Source organism: Aphis gossypii, unplaced genomic scaffold (assembly GCF_020184175.1).
Source record: "Aphis gossypii isolate Hap1 unplaced genomic scaffold, ASM2018417v2 Contig00479, whole genome shotgun sequence".
Taxonomy (NCBI): Eukaryota; Metazoa; Arthropoda; class Insecta; order Hemiptera; family Aphididae; genus Aphis; species Aphis gossypii.
In genome coordinates, this window is record NW_026083127.1 from 43,682 (window position 1) to 65,490 (window position 21,809).

General features: G+C 33.0%; 2 protein-coding genes and 1 pseudogene across 2 annotated transcripts; 1 reads left to right on the forward strand and 2 right to left on the reverse strand.

Annotated features, from left to right (window-relative positions):
• Nucleotides 1–6,009: 6,009 nt before the first annotated feature.
• Nucleotides 6,010–7,929, reverse strand: LOC126554390 (ATP-dependent DNA helicase pif1-like). Its single transcript, XM_050209466.1, has one exon. The coding sequence runs from the start codon at nt 7,927–7,929 to the stop codon at nt 6,010–6,012; it is 1,920 nt and encodes a 639-aa protein (XP_050065423.1).
• Nucleotides 7,930–7,934: 5 nt separating this feature from the next.
• On the reverse strand, nt 7,935–10,701 carry LOC126554391 (uncharacterized). Its single transcript, XM_050209467.1, has 3 exons — nt 10,059–10,701; nt 9,428–9,929; nt 7,935–9,346 (listed from the first exon to the last, which is right to left on the reverse strand). Exons 1-3 carry the CDS (start codon nt 10,536–10,538, stop codon nt 7,935–7,937), a joined length of 2,394 nt encoding a protein of 797 aa, XP_050065424.1. The 5' UTR covers nt 10,539–10,701.
• Nucleotides 10,702–19,018: 8,317 nt separating this feature from the next.
• LOC126554386 (uncharacterized) lies at nt 19,019–21,641 on the forward strand (annotated as a pseudogene).
• Nucleotides 21,642–21,809: the final 168 nt, after the last annotated feature.

Consider the following 21,809-nt stretch of genomic DNA (forward strand, 5'->3'; position numbering starts at 1 on the left):
GGAGCCAATGCAAATTCGGAAGATTATAATCACCAATTATAATTATATTTTTTACATATGGTAAACTAGAAAGTAGATTACTAATGATATCAAAATGAGTAACATAATTATCGACAACAGAACGAGGTGGAAAGTAAACATTACTTACAAGTACATAAGAAGTATCAATTTTAATTAATACAAATAAATGCTCCACAGGACAGGGGGTAACAGATAACATGTGAGAATAGTATTTATTATTTACAGATAGTAAAACACCACCGCCTCTAGAACAGTTGCTTGTGTTTGAATTACGACAACGATAAGTAGTGTAGTTATTAAAACCTAATTCCGACGTAGTGACATTTGGCGATAACCAAGTTTCCGAAAGACCAATAATATCATAATCAGATAAACAAACATTGCGCATTAAAACATTTAATTTAGTATTTATACCACGGACATTTTGATAGTATAGATTCAAGTGTTCAGAAACTGGGCCGTTTACAAGTTTTTTGAAATGGTTGGGATACCTTTTAAGAATTTGAGAATTAAATCTGTTTCACCGGCTGCTTTACGTTCTTCAATCTTGGCATAGACGTTTCGTAATTGATCACGTTGCATTTGTGTATGGTCCGGAGAAATACGAATGGAACTGAAGTTTTGAGATGAACGCAACTTAAACTTGTTTTTTAGAATGACGAAGACATCAGATACATCTTGTAGAGTAATTTTTAGCGGGCGAGGTTTACTTGATTTTCTACCTAATCTAGAAATGGCGAGTAGTAACTGGGTCCCTGGGGGGCCACCACCGCCGCCGTCACACCACCTCCCGCCCCGCCATAGATGCTGCAACCGGTACACTGCTCAGCCGTTATCTCGTAGTACACATTATCTTTATACCTATATTATATACTTAAACATATATATATATATACCTATATCTATACATCTACCTCTATCTATACACCTATATACGTACAAAACACAAATGCATGAACCTTTGTATATTGTATACATGTGCATATCCCTGCAACAGCATCACCAAAGAATCTGTAAGCACATCACAAATATTTACATGCCAATTATGCATGTAATGTGAAATCCAAACATTGTAAGATGTTTTTTCACATACATATTTTTTTTACTTAGATTTTTTATTCAGCATTTCCATACACTTAAAATAATGTGATTTAAAATAATCATAGATTATTTAATCAGTTTGAAACAAATTTGTCATGAGAAAGTTTAGTGTCATTTCATAATGTTTAATTTAGCATTCTTTTTTTTTTATTTCTTTATTAATAATAGAGAATTTTCAAGACATAAAAAAAACAACAACAACAACAATAATGCATTTGATACTCCAAATCAGGATTTACCTCCAATGTAAGTTTAATGTTTTTATATTTTATTATTAGTTTATTTATCATATTCGGTGTTTACTGTTGATGAACTACCTATGACGCCCGTTACAATAAACGAGGTAGCTATAATAATGGGGGAATTTCTCGAGAACGAGATCAGGAATTTGATGGTTGAAGGTGGATTGCCACAACCTTTCAACCAAAACCGATTATTTATAATATAAGTTTATTATTATTATTATTATTATTTTTCCTAACATTATAAAAAAAAATCTTTATAGTTGTGATGATGAAGAAATGCCATCTGACGAAGATTTGAGTGACGACGAAATGTCTGAAACGTTTTCGCCCGTTATTTCAACAGACGACTACGAAGATTTGTGATTAAAAAAATAAAAATAAAATAAAGTTATAGAATAATCAAGAGTTATATTTTTCATATATATATATATGTAATACGTGTTAGGTATTAGATTCAATACAAGCTCTTAACAACATTTTCTCATCATCTGTGTATTCTTCACCCCAAATATATTTATCAAGGGCTTCAAGACATATATTATCTAAATTTCGCCACCCCATGGATCGATATCATTTGGTTTATCTATAATAGTAAATATTTGTTATGCATAATGCACGGAAAAAACAACATTAAATGAACATACCATTGGTCTGTTGTTGATTAACACAATCATCCGATATATGTTTTACATCGTTTCTAGTCTATAACAACAACAACAACAAATATATAGGTATACATGACGATGGTAAGGTAAGTGCTATAATAATATATTTTGTCATACTAACTTTGTCAATAGAAATATTTTCACCATGGCTTAATAGATTGTTATAAAACATACGTCTTGGTGTATTTGATAGCTACAATTACAATAAAATGTGTTATTTTTAATATATTATGTACAAGTAATTAAACATACCATTTCATCAAACTCGCCATTCGCTAAAAAGTCGACGAAGCCTGCTGAAACGTCAGGTGTGTTTATAGTAGATACTTGGCTGGAGTATGACATTTTTAAAAACAAAATAATTTTTAAATAATTTTTAACACAACTCAACAAACTACACTAACATAATGCACTAAGATTTATCATTAGTACCGATTATATTCCAGTAAAAATTAAAAAACACCAACAAGCATTTTTTTTTCTCTTGTAACACGATTCTGCTGACATATTTTGTTCTCCTCATTGCATTAGGTTATGGCACAGTATCACTGATTTAGTGTGGTTTTCGCAGTGATATCGTTCTGATGTGTTTATTAAAATAATAATTATAATTATACAAAATGTTTAAGTGCGATCAGTGTCAATGTTTTTTCTCGCGAAAAGACATTTTAGCTAGGCATTTAAAGCGCCATAATAGTAATGAACCATTTAAGTGTACTATTTGTGGAAATTTATTTACTAGAAACTATGCTCTCAAACGGCACATCAAAAGTATTCACGGTGAGTAAATAAAATTTAAAGTATAATGTATAATGGTAAATATCCATACATAATAATCACGATTTACATGCGTGTAATTTCTCACAGTCGTACAATATTAGGTTTGTATGAGAAAAAAAATGTATTTATTTATTTATCATTATATAATACTAATACATGCACCATTAACAATACTACATTATTGAAAATACGATTATAAATTATTTGATTGTAGAATATACTACTATGTTGAACATTTTCGCATTCAGTTCCCCGCGTTTTTATCGTTTACTTTTATCGTCATATAATTCATAGACAGCACAGACTCAGGCATGCAACTAAACGAATCGGTTTCTGTTTCCCGCGTTTTATTTCTACTTTTATTGTTATCATTAGATAACTTGGACACCGGTATACGTGTTAAGACATTCTGACCGTATTTAAGGAGTTTAGTATATGCAACCACATGTTCATGGTTATTAGGTCAACGTAATTGGACACTCGATCTCCGATGGTAAATCACAGATAGACAATAAATTGTTATAGCGATTTCGGTGTTCAAGTTTAAAATATTAAAGTATTGATCCATTTTAGGTATTAATAAACAGTCTGCAGTACCAACAGCAGCAGCAGCAGCAGCATCAGCAGCACCTTTAGTACCAACAATACCTGAAGCAATAAGTAAGAACTTTATATATATATGTTTATAATTGAGTATTATAATATTTAATGTTTTTTCAGATGGTAATATGTTTGAAGACAGTGACGATGAATTGTGTGTTCAATTGTTGAATGAGGTTGAAAATACTGAATTATGTAAAAGTATGATACACTTTATAAACTATACATACCTACATAATATAACACTATTAAATGTTTTTAGCTAATGCCAAACAACAGGACATGCTTGAAATAGCCCCAACATTTTCGTGGAAAATAATCCAGCTGAAACGTCTAACAAAAGCATTTAATTTAAAGCATTCAAAGTAGCATTAATAACACCTATACATAAAAAAGGCCCTATGTCTTCTATTAATAATTTTCGACCTATATCGGTTATATCAAATATAGCTAAAATATTTGAAAAAATCATAAAAACAAGATTAATATCTTATTTAGAATCGAATAATATACTTTTTAAAAATCAGTTTGGTTTTAGACCTAACAAAAGTACTGACCAAGCAATTGCTCATGTGACAAAATTTATCTACACTGCACTTGAAGAAAATAAAAAATGTGCAACAATTTATTTAGATCTTGCCAAAGCTTTCGATACCGTAAACCATGATAAACTTTTATATAAAATGCAAGAAATAGGTATAACCAGCAATGCTTTATCTCTATTTGATTCTTATTTGAAAAACAGGAAACAATTGGTAAAAATAAATAACTGTATCTCTGATGAACAATTAATAAAATGCGGTGTACCACAAGGTACAACGCTATCGCCGGTCCTATTCAATATTCAATTAAATGACATTAAATTATTAAATCTAAAAAGCCATATAATATGTTACGCTGATGACACTGTATTAATTTGTATAGGTAATACTTGGAATGAAGTTCTAAGATACATTGAGGATGATCTAAAATGTATTGATAACTGGCTTTGTAATAATAACTTATTTCTTAACTTCGACAAATCAGCTATCATACTACACTCTTTATCTAAGCACACTTTACCACCAATAAAAGATATAAAAATCCATGAATATAATTGTACAATAACAGACTCATGTTCCTGTAAATCAGTTATTGTTGTTAAAAACTATAATATTTAGGTATAGAAATGAGTTCCGACATGAAATGGAAAAAACAAATCGATTATATGTCTAACAAATTAAGAAAAATGATATACATAATTAAACAACTACGTGAGATATTACCATCGAAGGAAATTAGAAATATATATTTAACTCTATTTGAATCTATAATCACATACGGTATAATAGGATGGGGAGGGGCATATGATAATGTTCTAACACAGCTTCAAAAATGCCAAAACTCAATTATTAGAGTTGCGACTAAAAAAGATTGGAGATATCCAACAAAAAAACTGTATGAAGATTTTAACGTTCTTAATATAAACAATTTATACATCAAAATTATTACTATATATTTAAAAAAGCATAATCAATTATCTCCTATTAGTCATGAGGTTAATACTAGACACGCAGCTAATAACTTTTCTTTAGATTGGCCAAAAAAAACCGGATGCCGTAAAGTATACCATTTCTTGGGAACTCATATTTATAATTTAATGCCTATCCATATAGCTAATATGCCTTTACCTGCTTTTAAAAAACACATTTCCCATTGGCTCCAATATGAATATAATGCGAGTAAAATTTAAAATATTATAACCATTCAATTTCTATTTTATAATTTAATATCATATAGGTAATATTATTATATTTGTATTTCATTCTGTCTTATATCTCTCATGCTATATTTTAGATATGTAATATTTAATTTAGAATATTGTAAATTGATAACCCTGGGCCTCCACACGAGTTTTCTCAGTGAGGCCCAGTAATCTTTTTGATTTCAAATAAAAATAAAATAAATAAAATAAAAATAAATTAACATTTTTATGAAACGCTTATATTATATATTATGTGTACATTTTTTAGGTAAGCCTGTACACGTTGGCACCACGGTCGGAACAAAAGAAAAAAGAAAAAAAGCGAAACTAATAGAACCAGCAACTGAAACTTAACTTTTAGAATCAAATTTGTTCAGCATTTATAATAAGAAAAATAGATTTATAAAAAAATATAATGCTTTTATGATTGACTATAGTATAACATTAAAACCTGTGCCGGGAAATTTAGATATAGTTAGTTTAAACACACTATTGGAGGATAGTTTAGAAAATATGATAACAAATATTAAAACAATTACAAATTTTACTGATGGGGACATTGTTAATATGCACGCAGACAATCCGAAGTTTTTTTTGCCAATATCCACAGATAACATGACATCCAATATCTCAGGGCAGAAAATTTTAAATAAAATTTATAGTATACTAGCAGACCCGGCGAACTCCGTTTCGCCACCAGATTCGTTTTATGTAACATTTCGTTTGGTGATTAAAAGATAAAGAAAAAAATTTTTTTTTGTTATATATTTGAAAAGGAAAATATTTATTTCATTTCACAACAGTAATAAATTCATTTCAATTACCTACTAAAATGAAGTGTTATTTAATTGTTTCATTGTAGTGCTCTTTGGTAAACCACATTTTTTGTTTTTTGGTCTGACGTTAACACAAACAAAGCGGATGGTTTCCCAACTCGTGAACACGCAACGTATAACTGTCCATGTGAAAAACAATGATTTTCCAAATTTATCCAGCAAACACTAAGCGATTGGCCTTGCGACTTATTAATTGTCATTGCGAACGCAAGGCGAACTGGGAATTGCAATCGTTTGAAGTCAAACGGAAGATCAGTCGGAATCATTGGTATTCGAGGAATACATACATTTTCACCTGCGTACTTTCCGTTAATAATGGTTGCCTCAATTAAATTCGGCATAAGTCTCTTTACCGAAAGTCGAGTACCGTTGTGAAGTCGCGGTGGATTCAAATTACGCAGTATCAAAATAACTGTACCAACTTTCAGTTGCAAGTTATGTGGTGGAAATCCTGGTATCTCCAGAGAGTTCAAAAACTCCGTTGGATAATTTACTACATCATCGGGATTTGTTATTGAATCAACGGATTTGTATGTCACCAAATCGCCAGCAATTTTTGATTGAATGGTGAAATTCAGTGCGTGGACATCATTATTCTTTGCTGCAAGAATTGCTCGTTGACTTAACCAAGCATAATTCTTATAATTCTCACTAATGTTTGGGAAAACATTTTCAATAAGAACTAATTGAGTGTCTACAAATCGGCAAAAGTCGTTGGTAAGAGTAATTAATCCAGATGTCGCATCAACTGGGACTTTTCCATTTCCAAGATCTAACAATTGTTTGGAAAATTGTGCAGCACTTTGATCATTTTGAAGTTGAACTCTCATATTAGTGGTTAGCGATAATGTTTTTACGTTATTCCATAAAGGTGATGCCTTTAGGCAAGCATTCAATTCATCTGCAGGCGTTCCACGGGGAACTACTGGCAACGTCTGCCTGAAATCGCCTGCCAACAATATCATCAAGCCGCCAAAGATGTTGTTATTTCTTCGAAGATCCTTCAGTGTGAAGTTAAGTGCTTCAAGTGATTTCTTATGTGCCATTGTGCACTCATCCCAAACAATGAGCTTGCATTGCATTAACAATTTTCCCATTGCACTGGATCGGGAAATATTGCACGTTGGAGTATCAATTGTGTTTAAATTGAGTGGCAACTTAAGCGCAGAATGTGCAGTACGACCGCCATCTAGAAGAGTCGCCGCAATTCCAGATGATGCTAACGCCAAAGCTATGTCACATCTTGATCGAATAGTGGCCCAAATCAATGAAATGACAAATGTTTTCCCTGTTCCTCCAGGTGCATCCAGGAAGAATAGACCACCAGTATTATTGTCCACCGCTTGCATTAATGTTTTGTATACTTGTTTTTGCTGTTCATTCAGCAACGGAACATTATTTCTAACGAATTCCTGCAATGTATCAACATTGTATTGCAGCTCTCGATTTAATTCTTGGTTGAATGCATCGTGCATCGATCGATTTGGCGCAATCATTCCTACTTCAATCAGTAGCTTGTTTGCAATAGTCAAGCATTGATCCTCAATCAGAATCAATCCTTCATTGTAGATTTCATCGGTTATTTGGATGTCAGGATTATTCGTTTGAATACGAAAGCGATGCAAGATATCTTCACATATGGCGTCTTTGTATTTGTTCCATAACTGAATTGGTTGTGAAGGAAAACATGTGGTGATGATAATTGCGAACAGCGTTCGTATTTGGTACGCATTTGATGAAACAACTGAATCTGCAAGTGTTAAATCCCAATGAGAATCGTTCTCCAGCAAACCCAATAGTTGACATGCTTCTCGATATGTTTGGCATTGGTGGCCATTCACAGTTTTCAAATGCGCAAATGATTTCGGTCCACGTACATTTACTAACAGCAGTCGCAAATAAAAACATTCATCGTTTCTAGGATGAACAGTGTACATACGACCTAGTGCATCAGTTGAAAACACCTGTGGCCAGTCTGGAACTGGGGTTCCTTTTGTTTGCGACGTTGGAATTTCTTTGTTGATTGATTCCAAGTGTAATACTTGGGCATTTCAACGTACATCAGCGTCGCTGCGAATGGATCTGCTTCACACATTGCAAAGAAGCTAGTCAATGTTGTCGATGGTGGTCTCTCAGCTCGTTGTGCCGCATTAGCCTCAGTGAAGTAAACTCTTTGGCCATTTTCCAAATGCACTGCTAAATGTACAACTGTGGGATATCTTTCATGAATTTGAAATGACAATAATCGCCACAGTGCTTCATTAGTACTGACGTATCTGCCCATTTGGAAGTTGCTGATTTCGTCATTCACATTTTCCGACGCAATACCAAACACAGCCATGTCGCTGCCTTTTGTGACGTACTTGCACAAATATTTGATTGATTTGGCCGAATGACAACTCTCAACGTTTGCATGTGTTTCGAAAATTCGTGATAGCAGCGGGCAATATGGTACAATGAATTCATTTCCGATCTCAATCTCTTGATTTTGAACTTTAACTTTGATAGTTCGACCGTTATCTTCTTTTGAACGCCGACGATAAACTGGATATCCATCGTTCCCTGTGACTGTTTCAGCAACTAACGGTCGCGGATATCGTTTTGTGCACTTTCCATCAGCCATGCAAGGCGATAATGGATTTAATGCACCGCACGGTCCATGCACCATCTGTGTCGTCACAATGTCGTGTAGACGGGGATCAGTGACTGGATCAGGAATTTCAGCTGATATGATGTCATCCACTTCATTTGAATGTAATTTGTTCAGCAACCAAATTAGGATATGAGCATGCGGTAGTCCACGCTTCTGCCATTCCACCGAGTACATATAACAACGTGTGTCACCAAAAACTCGATACTTAGTAAGCACATCCATCATAACCTTGAGTTTTTGCTGAAATACTCTGGCGATTATGTCATGGCGATCTTGCGGTTTTTGACCCGGTTCCAACTCGCTTTCAATTTCCGTCCACTTCGGATTGCATGTGACCGTAATAAATAAATCCGGAGTTCCATAATTTCGCACGTACGTCATAGCGTCTTGAGCGTATTCGTGCATGTGGCGTGGGCTTCCGATATAAGTTGATGGGAGAATCGTCAGTCGTCCAATATTCTGAACATCACCATCTGAATGAATAGCATCACGCAAGTGTATATAGTCCTCAGATCGTAGCTTTGGCTGATTGAATCTGATGAACGCTAAACGTTCGGTCTCGACTTTGACATACATGTCGACAGCGAATTGCTGGAATAGCCGACCGCACTTCAGAATGACATTCTCCTCATGTGTACGAATCATCATACGATACGCATAGTAATTCATTGTGCTTAGATTTTTATTATTCGTTGATACTCCTGAAAATGCAAAATTAAATGAATTGTTAATGGAAACCAATAAAAGTAATAATGGAAATAATTAGTGTGTGAATATTGTACCTGTAATTGGATCGACCATCTTCAACGTGATGTCGTATCCGTCTTGCCCTTGCCAATAAATGATTGGATATTGTAACGCATCGTACAAACGATGTGTCTCGTTTACACGATGCATGATATTGCTTCTTCGCTGAACGACAATGTCTCGTGATTTAGTTGGATCGCCAACAATAATTGCAGCAACATCATTAACGGTGGGTGCATTGAATCTTCGCACATGTTCACCTGTTGGAGTACAATCCGCTCTTATGACAAATTTGTGCGTATCCGATGGCATTCGTTCCAATGCTGTTTTGAACATATTAACCACAGCATTATTAGCGTGAAAAAATGCTTGCAACTGTTCAATAATTCGTCTCTTTAACTGTTGTGCTCCCTGTATATTGCACCGCACGTTCAGCTGATCCACCATCGACGAAATGAAATATATTTGCAGAAATTGATGCGGTTCATCTGGTGTTTGCACCATTGAACCATGCAAATGATATATTTGACCTTGTATCTGTAATTGCAAATATCATTAAATTTGTTCATGAATACATTGTAAATCGTGTGATGGTGTAGTGTGTGGTGTATATGAAGTTGTTATGTGTTGCAATTATGTGTTGGTTATGTGTGTTGTATCTTTTACCTTGCAAGTCGGCATGAAGCCGCCTTCTCGAATGATATTAGCTCCAAAGGAAGTCATGCGAAAGCAGTTATTGTATTCAAGGATGTGTTGAAGAAAATGGCTGGAATCGGGATCACTTCCATCAAACAATGTTTTCAGTGGCTGTGGTGGTGTAAGTAATGGATCCAGTTTGACTTTTCCACTTGCGCAGCACAATCCAACCGTTTCTCTTTTGAACTTTACCGCATTGCAATATCGGCATATAGTCGTCATTCGTCCAATATCCAAATTTTCATCATCACTGTAGTTCGCAGTGGGATCATATTGGAATGCCAAGCGATTGTATGATGCCAATGATCTTCGTGTGCTCACGCGATGTCTCAATCGGTCATTTTCTCTTATTATATTTTGTCTTTCTTCTCTTAAGTTCCTTGAATAGACTTGTTGCTGGCTTGCATGTCTTGTGCGGCGGCCGATGTTCGCACGTCGTTCTCTAGGCATTTTGGACTATGGACAGAGTGTTGAATTTAACTTCAAATGCACGATCCACATAATTTACACTGAGCTTAAATGAAATTAACTGAGCAGAGAATAATGACTATCTGTCACACACTTTATCACGCACCGTTGCTATTGGTTTGAAGTACATGCTATGTATAATAGATGGCGCTGAATGTGAAAAACGATTTCCCCACTTTTCTGTTGAATTTTTCCTGAATTTTCCAGAATTTTCTTTGCTATAAACCTCACGGAGCCCAAGACCTTTCCAACGAATGCAAAACCGTGGAAATCGGTTCGTGCGTTCTGGAGTTATAGCGTCAGGGAGGAAAACCGGACTTATTTTTATATAATAGATTAACATCGGATCAGTCTGTGAATATTAACGAAACGGTATTCAGTTTTCAAGTTATTATAATGCCTAAAGGTGATAAACCTAAACCGTCTTGGGTATACTTGAATCTTTTTACCAAAAACAAAAGATGTGTAACAGAAATTAATAATCAAGATGAATTATGTTGCCCCCGTGCTATTTTAGTTGAATTATCGTACAAGACTGCTGATATATTGGGACATAAATTAACAGATAGCCAAATAAAAGACCTACGAAATGGCAGAAATAATATACAAACACGTTTGACAAAGCAATTATATCAAAAATTAAAAATATTTGATAACCGACCGTTTACCTACCGCGATATAGAAAATGTCGAAACATTGTTGAACATTCAAGTGAAAGTCGTGAATGTGGATAATTTTTGTGAAATCGACTACTCGGGAAATGAAAATAGAATTAAGATTTATCTATTGAAAAAAAATGATCATTTTCATACTATTTATTCCATGCCTTCGTTTAAGGAACGTGTATACTACTGCGAATTATGTGATACGGGGTATAATAATAATAAAAATAAACACGTGTGTAAAAAAGGACCGGGCTAAAGTGTAAGCTGTGTAACGAAAAATATCATATCCATGACTTCAGAAAAGAAAAAAATTTTTGTCAAGAGTGCAACCGTTACTGTGTCGATGTCGAATGTTTAAGAAAACATAGAAATGTTTGCGACAAGGAGTATAAATGCAGTAGATGTAATTTAATCGTACAAAGAAATGACCACACACACTATAGCGTTTGCGGATATGGAAAATGCCATAATTGTAAACAAGAAAACATCAAATTGTGTCTACATGAATGTTTTATGCAACGAAAAATAGGAAAAGGAGGATATTGTGTGGAAGCCTGCGTTTGTAACAACAAATCATCAGAAAAACGAAAAGACTGTACGTTCACAACGAATTATATATTTTTCGATTATGAAGCCCAACAAAACACAGGAACACACATTACACATACCAAATATGGTAATTGTGCACAATTTTGAAGGAACAAAATATGTGTTTTCGACAGATTACGGCTAATGATAAATTTTGCAAATGGGCACTAAGTAAATAAATGAAAGGAACAACATACATAGCACACAATTCAAAATCATATGATACATATTTTATAATACAATAAATTTTAAAATACATGCCAACAGTTAAATACGAAATAATTCGTAACGGGACAAAAGTTATGATGCTCAAAATAAAAGAAGGGGGCTTGAACATAAAATTCATCAATAGCCTTAATTTTATTCAGTCTAGACTATCTGACTTCCCAAAAACGTTTGGACTTACAGAAGCGAAAAAAGGATACTTTCCACATTTTTTCAATACTCCAGAAAATCAAAGTTATATAGGACCTTTACCCAACAAATCTTATTACGGCTATAATACTATGACAACGAAACAAAGAACAGCTTTTATAAATTGGCATGATGAAATGACAAATAACAATTATACATTTAATTTCAAAAAAGAGTTGGAAGAATATTGTAATTCGGACGTTGACATTCTACGAAGAGGATGTTTAGAACTCAGAAAACAATTTTTGGACGTGTGCAACATTGACCCCTTTAAGAACATAACCATTGCGAGTGTATGTATGTCAATTTATCGGCAGAGTGACTTGTCAAATTCCACTATACCAGTCGTTCAAAATGTGAAAAAAGAGAAATTTTCAGACGAATCAATCAAGTGGTTGAAAAGCAAAATATTAAATGGAAATAAAAATATAAAACATGCATTAAACGGCGGAGAAGCTGTCATATGCGGTGCTAAAGTCGACGGTTATGATGTGTCGGAAAAAAAAATATATCAGATACTGATATATTTATGGATGTTTCTGGCATGGCTGTCCGGATTGCTTCAACCCTAATGATACAAACCCCGTTAATAAACACTCCGTGACCGATTTATACAACAACACAATTAGACGGACTACTCAATTGAAAGAAAATGGGTACCAAGTTGAAGAAATATGGAGTTATAAATGGAGAAAGCACTCCGATTATAAGCAAATGGTGCAATATCCAGATGATATGATTGAGCCACTAAACCCACGAGATGCATTTTTCGGAGGAAGAACTAACGCTACAAAATTAATGGTTAAAAATAAAAAAATTAAATACATCGATGTATGCAGTTTATACCCGACAGTAATGTATTATGATAATTACCCCGTAGGCCATCCTAAAAAGATTTTTAATCCATCAATTGAAAAATATTCGGAATCAAATTGGTATGGATTTATCAAATGAAAATTATTACCACCGACCAATTTATATTATCCCGTACTTCCGATAAAATCTAAAAAATTAGTATTTACACTTTGTAATCAATGTCATCTTGATAAAATTAGACAGTGTACACACAACGCTGATCAGAAGTCACTTACAGGAACTTGGACCACAGACGAAGTGCAAAAAGCTATAGAGAAAGGTTATAAAATCATAAAAATTTATGAAGTGCAACATTTTGAAAAACAATCTAATACATTGTTTAAAGAATATATATAACGATTTTTAAAAATTAAGCTAGAAACTAGCTCTTGGAAAAATGACTATCGAACAGTTAATGATTATATTTTAGCAATAAAAAATGCAGTGGGAATCGATTTGGATATAGAAAATATAAAAGAAAATCCTGGATTAAGAGCACTTGCTAAAATATGCCTGAATTCGTTTTGGGGTAAGTTTGGACAAAGACCTAATCAAACAAAAACCGAGATCATATCAAAACCGGACAGATGGTATCAATGGTATCAAGTATTGTTGGACAGTAAACTAGAAATTGAAAACATAGTGTTTTTGACGGATGATTTAGTCGAAGTTTCTTATAAACAAATTAACGAATACGTCGGAAACGAACATAATACCAAAATTTACATAGCGGCGTTCACAACATCAAATGCCAGATTTAGATTGTATAACATGTTGGACAATCTCGGTGAGAAAGTCGTGTATTACGACACAGATAGCGTATTTTATATTTTCGATGATGTCGAAGTAAAGACAGGGTGCATGCTAGGTGAATGGACTGATGAATTAGGTCCAGGTGTACATATAACAGACTGGGTGTCGACTGGTCCTAAAAGTATAGCACACACAGATAACGAAAACCGGACAACAACAAAAATAAAAGGATTTACACTTAGTTATGAAAATGTTCAAAAATTAAATATGGACAGTATGAAAAAATTAATGATGGACGAAATAAAGGAGGTACAACTACAATTTCAACAAATAACCCGAAATTCTAAAACTAAGCAATTAGCAACAACATTTACATCAAAAACTTTCAAAATGGAATACGACAAACGGATGGCTATGTATTCGGAAGGTGACATAATAGAAACGTTACCATGGGGGTACTTGAACAACTAAATGTTAAAAATTATTATACTGTGTACATAATATATATATATTCTATAATTTATTGTTATTGTCATGTAAATATCTGTGTGATTTTGTTTTTAATAATATTATACCATGTTATATAGTAAAAAATAATTCAACAATGCTAAAATATTATTATTATTATTGTTTATTTAATTAATAGAATACAATCTTAAACATTTTAAACATACCATTTTTTAAATACTTTATACAATGTACAACTTGAACAACTAAATGTTAAAAATTGTTATACAGTGTACATAATATATATATATATATATATTCTATAATTTATTGTTAAAATATCTGTTTGATTTTGTTTTTATTAACATTATACCATGTTATATAGTAAATAAAAAAAAATCCAACAATGTTAAAATATTATTATTGTTTATTTAAATAATAGAATACAATCTTAAACATTATAAACATACCATTTTTTTAATGCAAATACTTTATACAATGTTCATTGTTGAGGATTAAAATCCATATGAAAAATACAACATGGTAGTGTTTCTCCGTTCAATTGACTAAGCCGTGGACATTCTAAGTTTTCAATGTTGAAGACGGTAGCGTGCGGCATAAACTCTTCGATAATTTTTTGTTTCTGCAAACCTTTGACGTAAATTCTATCAAATGTTAATGATTGAAATATTTTCTGTATTTCTCCATACTTGATATCGCCGTATTCCAATGATAAACCGTGTTGCAACCGTTCAAGCCAACTGTTTACGCTTCGACTTTTTGCGTCTTGTTTTTAAGATGTATGTTCAAATATAAAGTGTTGGTTAGTCCATGTTTCAGTGTCTGCTATAGACATTTCTTTAATAAAATACTTGTTGTTGACTCCGAGAATGCAATGAATGTCCAAAATAGCCGAAGACATATTGTTAAGCTGACTCACCGTATGGAATATTGAAAAATAATTTCGTGGTACCGAGCACATTCACTTCTGAACACCGACTGAAATTATTTTTAATTTCATTCTTATTTATCCATGAATATGAGAATTGTCAAACCCTATCCATTTAACATATATCTGATTCCCCTTCTTTTGTATAATTTTTTCGATTAAATAATCATTAGGAAAATTTGTTTTAGATATTTCTTCGGTGTAAAAACAACTGGCTATTGGTTCATCATGATAATCGTGTAACTGATAAGTGGGTGGTTCTGTTTTGTTTATTTTTATTATTGTGAATATTTCTGTTGACCAATTAGGTAAAAATCCTTTTGTAAAAACTCCTTTCTGAGTGCTTATTCGAACTTTATCTCCAACATGAAATTTTACTTTCCTATTAACGATTGTGCGTTGTTTCAAAGTCAGTAGTGCAGGATTTTCTTCCGCCTGGACTGGTGTCATCCCGATCGTTCTATGTTTTGAATTGTTGTAATTGTCTATCAGGATGGGTAAAATAGAAAACCATTTATGTGAACCCTGTGCAATAAACTCTCTATACATGTTTGTTTTTAAAGTTCGGTTAAACCTTTCTACAAAACAAGCTTTTGTCGTTGAATATGTGCTATACTTTTTTATATTATGCTTTGCCATTAACATGTCAAATTTCAAATTGTAAAATTCTTTTCCATTATATACCTGCAGCAGTTTAGGCGATCTACTTATAAGTATTTTTGACATGGCCCCGGTCACTTCACAAGCCGTTTTTGTTTTTAATGGAATAACCCAGGCGAATTTCGTGAAGCAGTCAATCACACAGAGAATATACTTGTATCCATTGTTTTTCTTTGAAAGTGGTATCATCTCGACCAAATCTGCCTGCCATAAATCGTTTTTTCCGTACACATTTACTGTTCATCTAGTATAATTTTTCCTAGCCGGTCTGTGAAGTTCGATTGCTATATCACGTTTAGACATTAGGTATTTTCTTTGTTATACCGGATTCGTAGAGTTCTTCAAAAATAGATAATATTTCGTTTGAAACTCCGGTGTTTCCTGCAGATTGAGAGGCTAAAATAAGTCTTAATCTATCAACCAACTCATTCAAATCATTCCAATATACTAAATTATGCGTTTGTAATTGCACACCGGTCCCCGAGGAAAATAGCTTACAAATAATTTGTTTATACTTTGCACCACCTTGCTTAATTTTTGTACCGTCCAGCGTTAAATGTGCCGATATTTGAATAAGTATTGATTTATATGTATTTAAATCACTATCAGTATATTGCATTGGATATCTAGAAAACAATAACTCAACAAGCCCCGGTGTTAGCTGATAAGATGAATCATTGATAATTATTTCATTGTTTTTAAATTGTACTTATTCATGACCTAATTTAATAACACCATCAGATTTTTTTCTAGGACCATAAATTTTATCTTTCTCACATTCTTCTAATGACCGGTAAGTTCCCGTCCGATTATCGGTAGCTAAATCTTCAATTGCATTCGAAATGTCATTATCATTACCTGCTTCGGAAGTTTGTGGTGTTGGCGATTGGTTATGTAATTTGTTCAGAGGTTCGATTATTGGTTTAAATGTTTGTGATACATAAGATTGAATATCGGCACCACCTCTTTTTAATGCTTCAAATTTACGTTTAATGTTTTCCTTAGCAATAACTAATTCGTTCAACACTATACTATCGTCTTCCATGGTTAATATCGTACTATAGTGTTTTATATAACGACAAACATGTCAAAACCGTGTCGATACCGTCCGTTGTCACGTTCACAGTCCTTACTTATTACGACGAAATTGAATCTCCCCTTACTCCAACACAAAGTACAAAACTCTATAAACTCGGGATAATTCATATCACCAGAGCAGTGTTCCATGTAAACGTGTTTTAAATTAGTCTCATCTTGCTTGAATAATATTATCATGTTGCTATTATCTCGAATAAGTTGTTTTGGTATGCGTGCGAATGATTGCGCCAGATAGAACACATTAACGTTGTTATGTCTACAGCGCGTGTAGTAAGAACGTACAATATTCTGATTTTCACATAAAATATCGTAAAATATAAAAAAAGAATCTGGTAATGCTTTTTCTGGAGGGATAACCTCATCGTTTTCATGAAAAGTGAATAACTGTACTCCGTCCACATCTTTTAAAATTTCACAAAGCATTTTATATTTAGGTTGATCGAGTGTTTTGGAGTATATATAAACGTTATGAAATCGTATACCATTGATATAAGTCAATAAGGCATAAATTAAATTCGTTTTACCACATCCAGAAGGACCAACAACTAAAGCACGACAGGTATTTGGTAAAAGCGCTCCATGTCTTGATTCACGAGTCGTAGGTGGGTCGATATTTTACACTGTGAGTTTTATTTGTTAATCGACAAACTTCATTATAATATAATGATTATGTATAAATAACTGTGTAATCTTTGTAATCTGACCATTACACGATGTCACCCGTTCGAAGAAACAACAAGAATAAAGGCGGAGGTATAATTAACACTCTTATAAATAAATTACCACTTGAAATTCATTTACCAGGTAATTATAAACTGTACCACACACACACACATACACATAACCTAACAATATCACTTTACAAGTTTATAGTTTTTATTTATCATTTTAGGTTATCAGTACTGCGGTCCGGGGACAAAATTGAGAAAACGGTTGGATCGTGGTGATAAAGGTATCAATCCTTTAGATTCGGCGTGTAAAGAACACGATATCGCTTATGATCACAGCAAATCTTTGACAGATCGTCAAAAAGCAGATTATATATTAGAAAATAGGGCTTGGAATAGATTCAAGTCAAAAGACTCAAATTTAAAAGAAAAGGCTGCAGCGTGGTTAGTCACAACGGGCATGAAGGCAAAACGTAAAATTGGTGCAGGATGTGGATTCAAAGCTGCAATAAAGGCGGCTAAAAATGTACTCAAAAAAAATATTAATGAAAAAAACCTGATGAAATTAACAAAAAAATGTGTTGCGGCAGCTAAAAAAATATTCCGTAAAAACGGCAAGAAATCTCGAGTACCTCGTGTCATACCTATACCGAAAACTGGTGGTATGTTACCATTGATACCAATTTTTGCTGGCTTATCTGCACTTGGAGCGCTAACAGGTGGCATTTCTAACGTTGTAAAAACCGTTAGTGAGTTTAATAAAAATGAACCTTCACATTTGGGCAGAGGATTATATCTCGCACCTAATAAAGGCGGCACGTATAAAATAGAGAAAGGAAAAGGACTATATCTCGCTCCACACGGAGGTGGTTCGTATAAAAGAAAGGGTACCCGTAAATCTTTAAAGAAAACTCCAAAACGGCAAAAAAACTAATTTCTACGTTACCCAAAAGAGCGCTGTATGATTACGAAATTATAAAACATGTGCGCATAATGAAAATACCTCATTTCATCGGAGCGTTTTCTAGAGATAGGTTAACTCCACGATCAAAGCATAAAGAATCAGCGGTTATCAATTTGGACATTGAAAAAAGTACAGGAACTCATTGGATAGCGTATAAAAAAATTGGAAAACAAGTTACATACTACGACAGTTTTGATAATCTACCGCCTCCTCTAGAACTACAGTCGTACCTCAGTGGATGTAATATACAGTATAATTACACTGGGCCAAAAGCCGTTCTCCTAAAAATGATAAGAAAAAGAAAAACGAGCATATCAAATAGTATCTCATACCAACCAAAACAAAAGTAAATATTCCAAATAATAATTTAATATCAGTTCGTGTGACAGCCTGTTAAAATACATTAATTATTTATTCGTTTTCTTGATCTTTAATTATTTATTAATTTTCTAAAACTTAACTTCACTTAAAGGACCAACTCAGCGAATATGGCTTTCAATGGTATTGATGCACTACGCGACCACGATTACTTACCAAGTATTATTTATTTCTATATATATGTATTAAACATTGATTTTTTTTCTGTGCTATTTATAGTTTATTTAAGTGAATATCAATTATATAAGTACATCCTCAAGTAATTATTAGTTATTACAAAATGCATTATACATAGTTTCAACATAAAAAAAAAATACATTCAAAATAACACTTTAAATATTACTTAATTTCCTCTTAAATTAAATCCACTTGTTATTTTCATCGATTCAGATAATGAACTGCAGTATGAAGAGTTGATGGATTTCAACAGTTTTGAAGAGGAGGAGGAAGAATGTGTATTGACGAAGAAGAGGGAAGAAGATGATATTGAAGAAGATAACAATGGTATTTTATATGAATTATTGATATTGTTAGTTCTGTAGGATACCAATATGAATTTTATATGATAATTCAATTAATGTAAAATATTATTTTTGTACCAGGTCAACTGGCAAATATCCAGCGTCAGAGAGCCGAAACATTTACGATTTTACCTGGTGTCAGAATAAATTCAGTAGTATTTATGGATAACTTGTATTATAGGTATTATAAAAATGGTGCAAGGAACGATAAAACGTAAGTAAGGATTTAGTAAGCTAACAGATGTTACCAACACAGCTTATACATTTAAATAGTTTTTAAATAAATAGTTTATGAAATATAAATGATTCATTGCTTACTAATTTTGTATTATAATATTATTTATTAATTATTTTATTGCTATGTAGATATTTAATTTGTGAAAATCAAAAGACTGTTGCGGTACATTGTCCGTCAACAGCTTGGGTCAGGACTATGGACATAAAAAAAGGGAATGGTGATAATGACTCTCGGGTTCAACACAACCATTTCCCTCCAAATGTTGACATTCCAATGGTGCATTTACGAAGAGCTATTGGTCTAGCTGGAACAAGTACCGGCAATTTGGCTACTTCAATCCGACAAATTTATAACCGAGAAGTTGTGTTGTGAGTAATCTGGATAAACATTATATGTTTTTAAAATGTTTGTAATTATTAGCATAAATAAGATTAAAGTTTTAATTGTACAACCTTAACTGTCTTAGAAATCCAGAAGGTGCACAAAACTATACACATTTACAGTCCCGGTTTTGTCTGAATAAAATGCGACGTCGTCGTCGTCCAAAAAATCCAACTACCATTGAACAGTTAGCACATATCCTGAATGAACCAACCACATCAACATCATATATTTCAACCCTGCAGCGCCCTTCTTCAAGGTTCATGAAATAAATTTCAAATATTATTATTTACTTACTATTATTTATTATTTTATTTAGATTTTTTCAACATGGTTGTCCATTGATAGTAGATAGAGAACTAGTTGGAGTAGTATTTGCTAATACAGATGCAATTGGAAAATATAGTGAGAACTACTCCAATCAATTACCATCGCAGGAGTAGATGGGACTTTTAAAACTGTGCCAAGAAATCCTCCTGATTTGAAAAAAGGCTGCCTGCTTACTTTTCATATAGTTTACAGAAATGTGGTAAGTTATTTTTTTAAACTATTAATTGTATATACAATTAATATGATTTTTTTTACCCAGTCTTTTCCAATGGTGTATGCATTGACTACAAGAATGACACAGTCCACATACGAGTCCTTCTTTAGAGTTGTACACCAGATTTTACCTCTGAACTACAACCAGTTAACCATAATAACAGATTATGAACGAGGTTTGAATGAAGAAGCAGTAAGGATTGTTTTGCCTCATACAAAGCTTCAGGGGTGTTGGTTTCACTACTGCCAAGTGAGTCGATCTATGATTTTTGAGAAACTGAGTACCTATATAATAAAATATGTTACTTTTATTAATGTATTCACTCATATAAATGTATTATTAATGTATTGAGTATTCACTAAATCAAATTATATAGTCTGTTATCCGGTACTGCAAAAGGAGCATGAACGGACTATTTCATCTATTTCAGACCAGTGTTGAGGCTGCTACAATTTTACGCATGGTAATATGATATTATGATGAAACATTTTTGTTATTATTAAATTTTCCTAAAATTAGTTTCGATTAAATTCAATTTGGGTTTTTAATTTGTAGGTGTTAGCTCTACCTCATCTTCCAGCAGAATCCCAAATTAATTGCAATTTTACAATGCTTGATGGTTTTCAAATAATCGTAGATTATGTCAATCACAACAACCAGATATTCGCGAACGCCTACAAGCATTTCTATTTGGCTACATCCAAGATTTTTGGTTCATACAAATAACTGCTGCAAACATAAGTGTCTTTGGGTTAGAATTCTTACAAAATATCATACACAGTTTATTTTCATTTGTTGTAATATATTTTAGGTCAGAAGTTCGAACTAACAATTATGTCGAGTCTTTTCATGCCACACTGAAGACGCAGATTGGAAAACATCCCAATATCTGGGATTTCATGCGTATATTTAATTTAATTATATATTCATGTTTGTGAATATTGTTCTATTGATTTGTTTGTATTACAATGTATTATGTGTTTCTATGTGAATGGGCATTGCCGATTTGACACAGAGTAAGTATACTAAACAGCTAATGTTATTAAGTGTCTATCAAGAATTGTGAATGCTGTACTGCATTGTTAATGAGTATGGTTCTATGTAAATGAGGTATCACCGATTTTCAGACA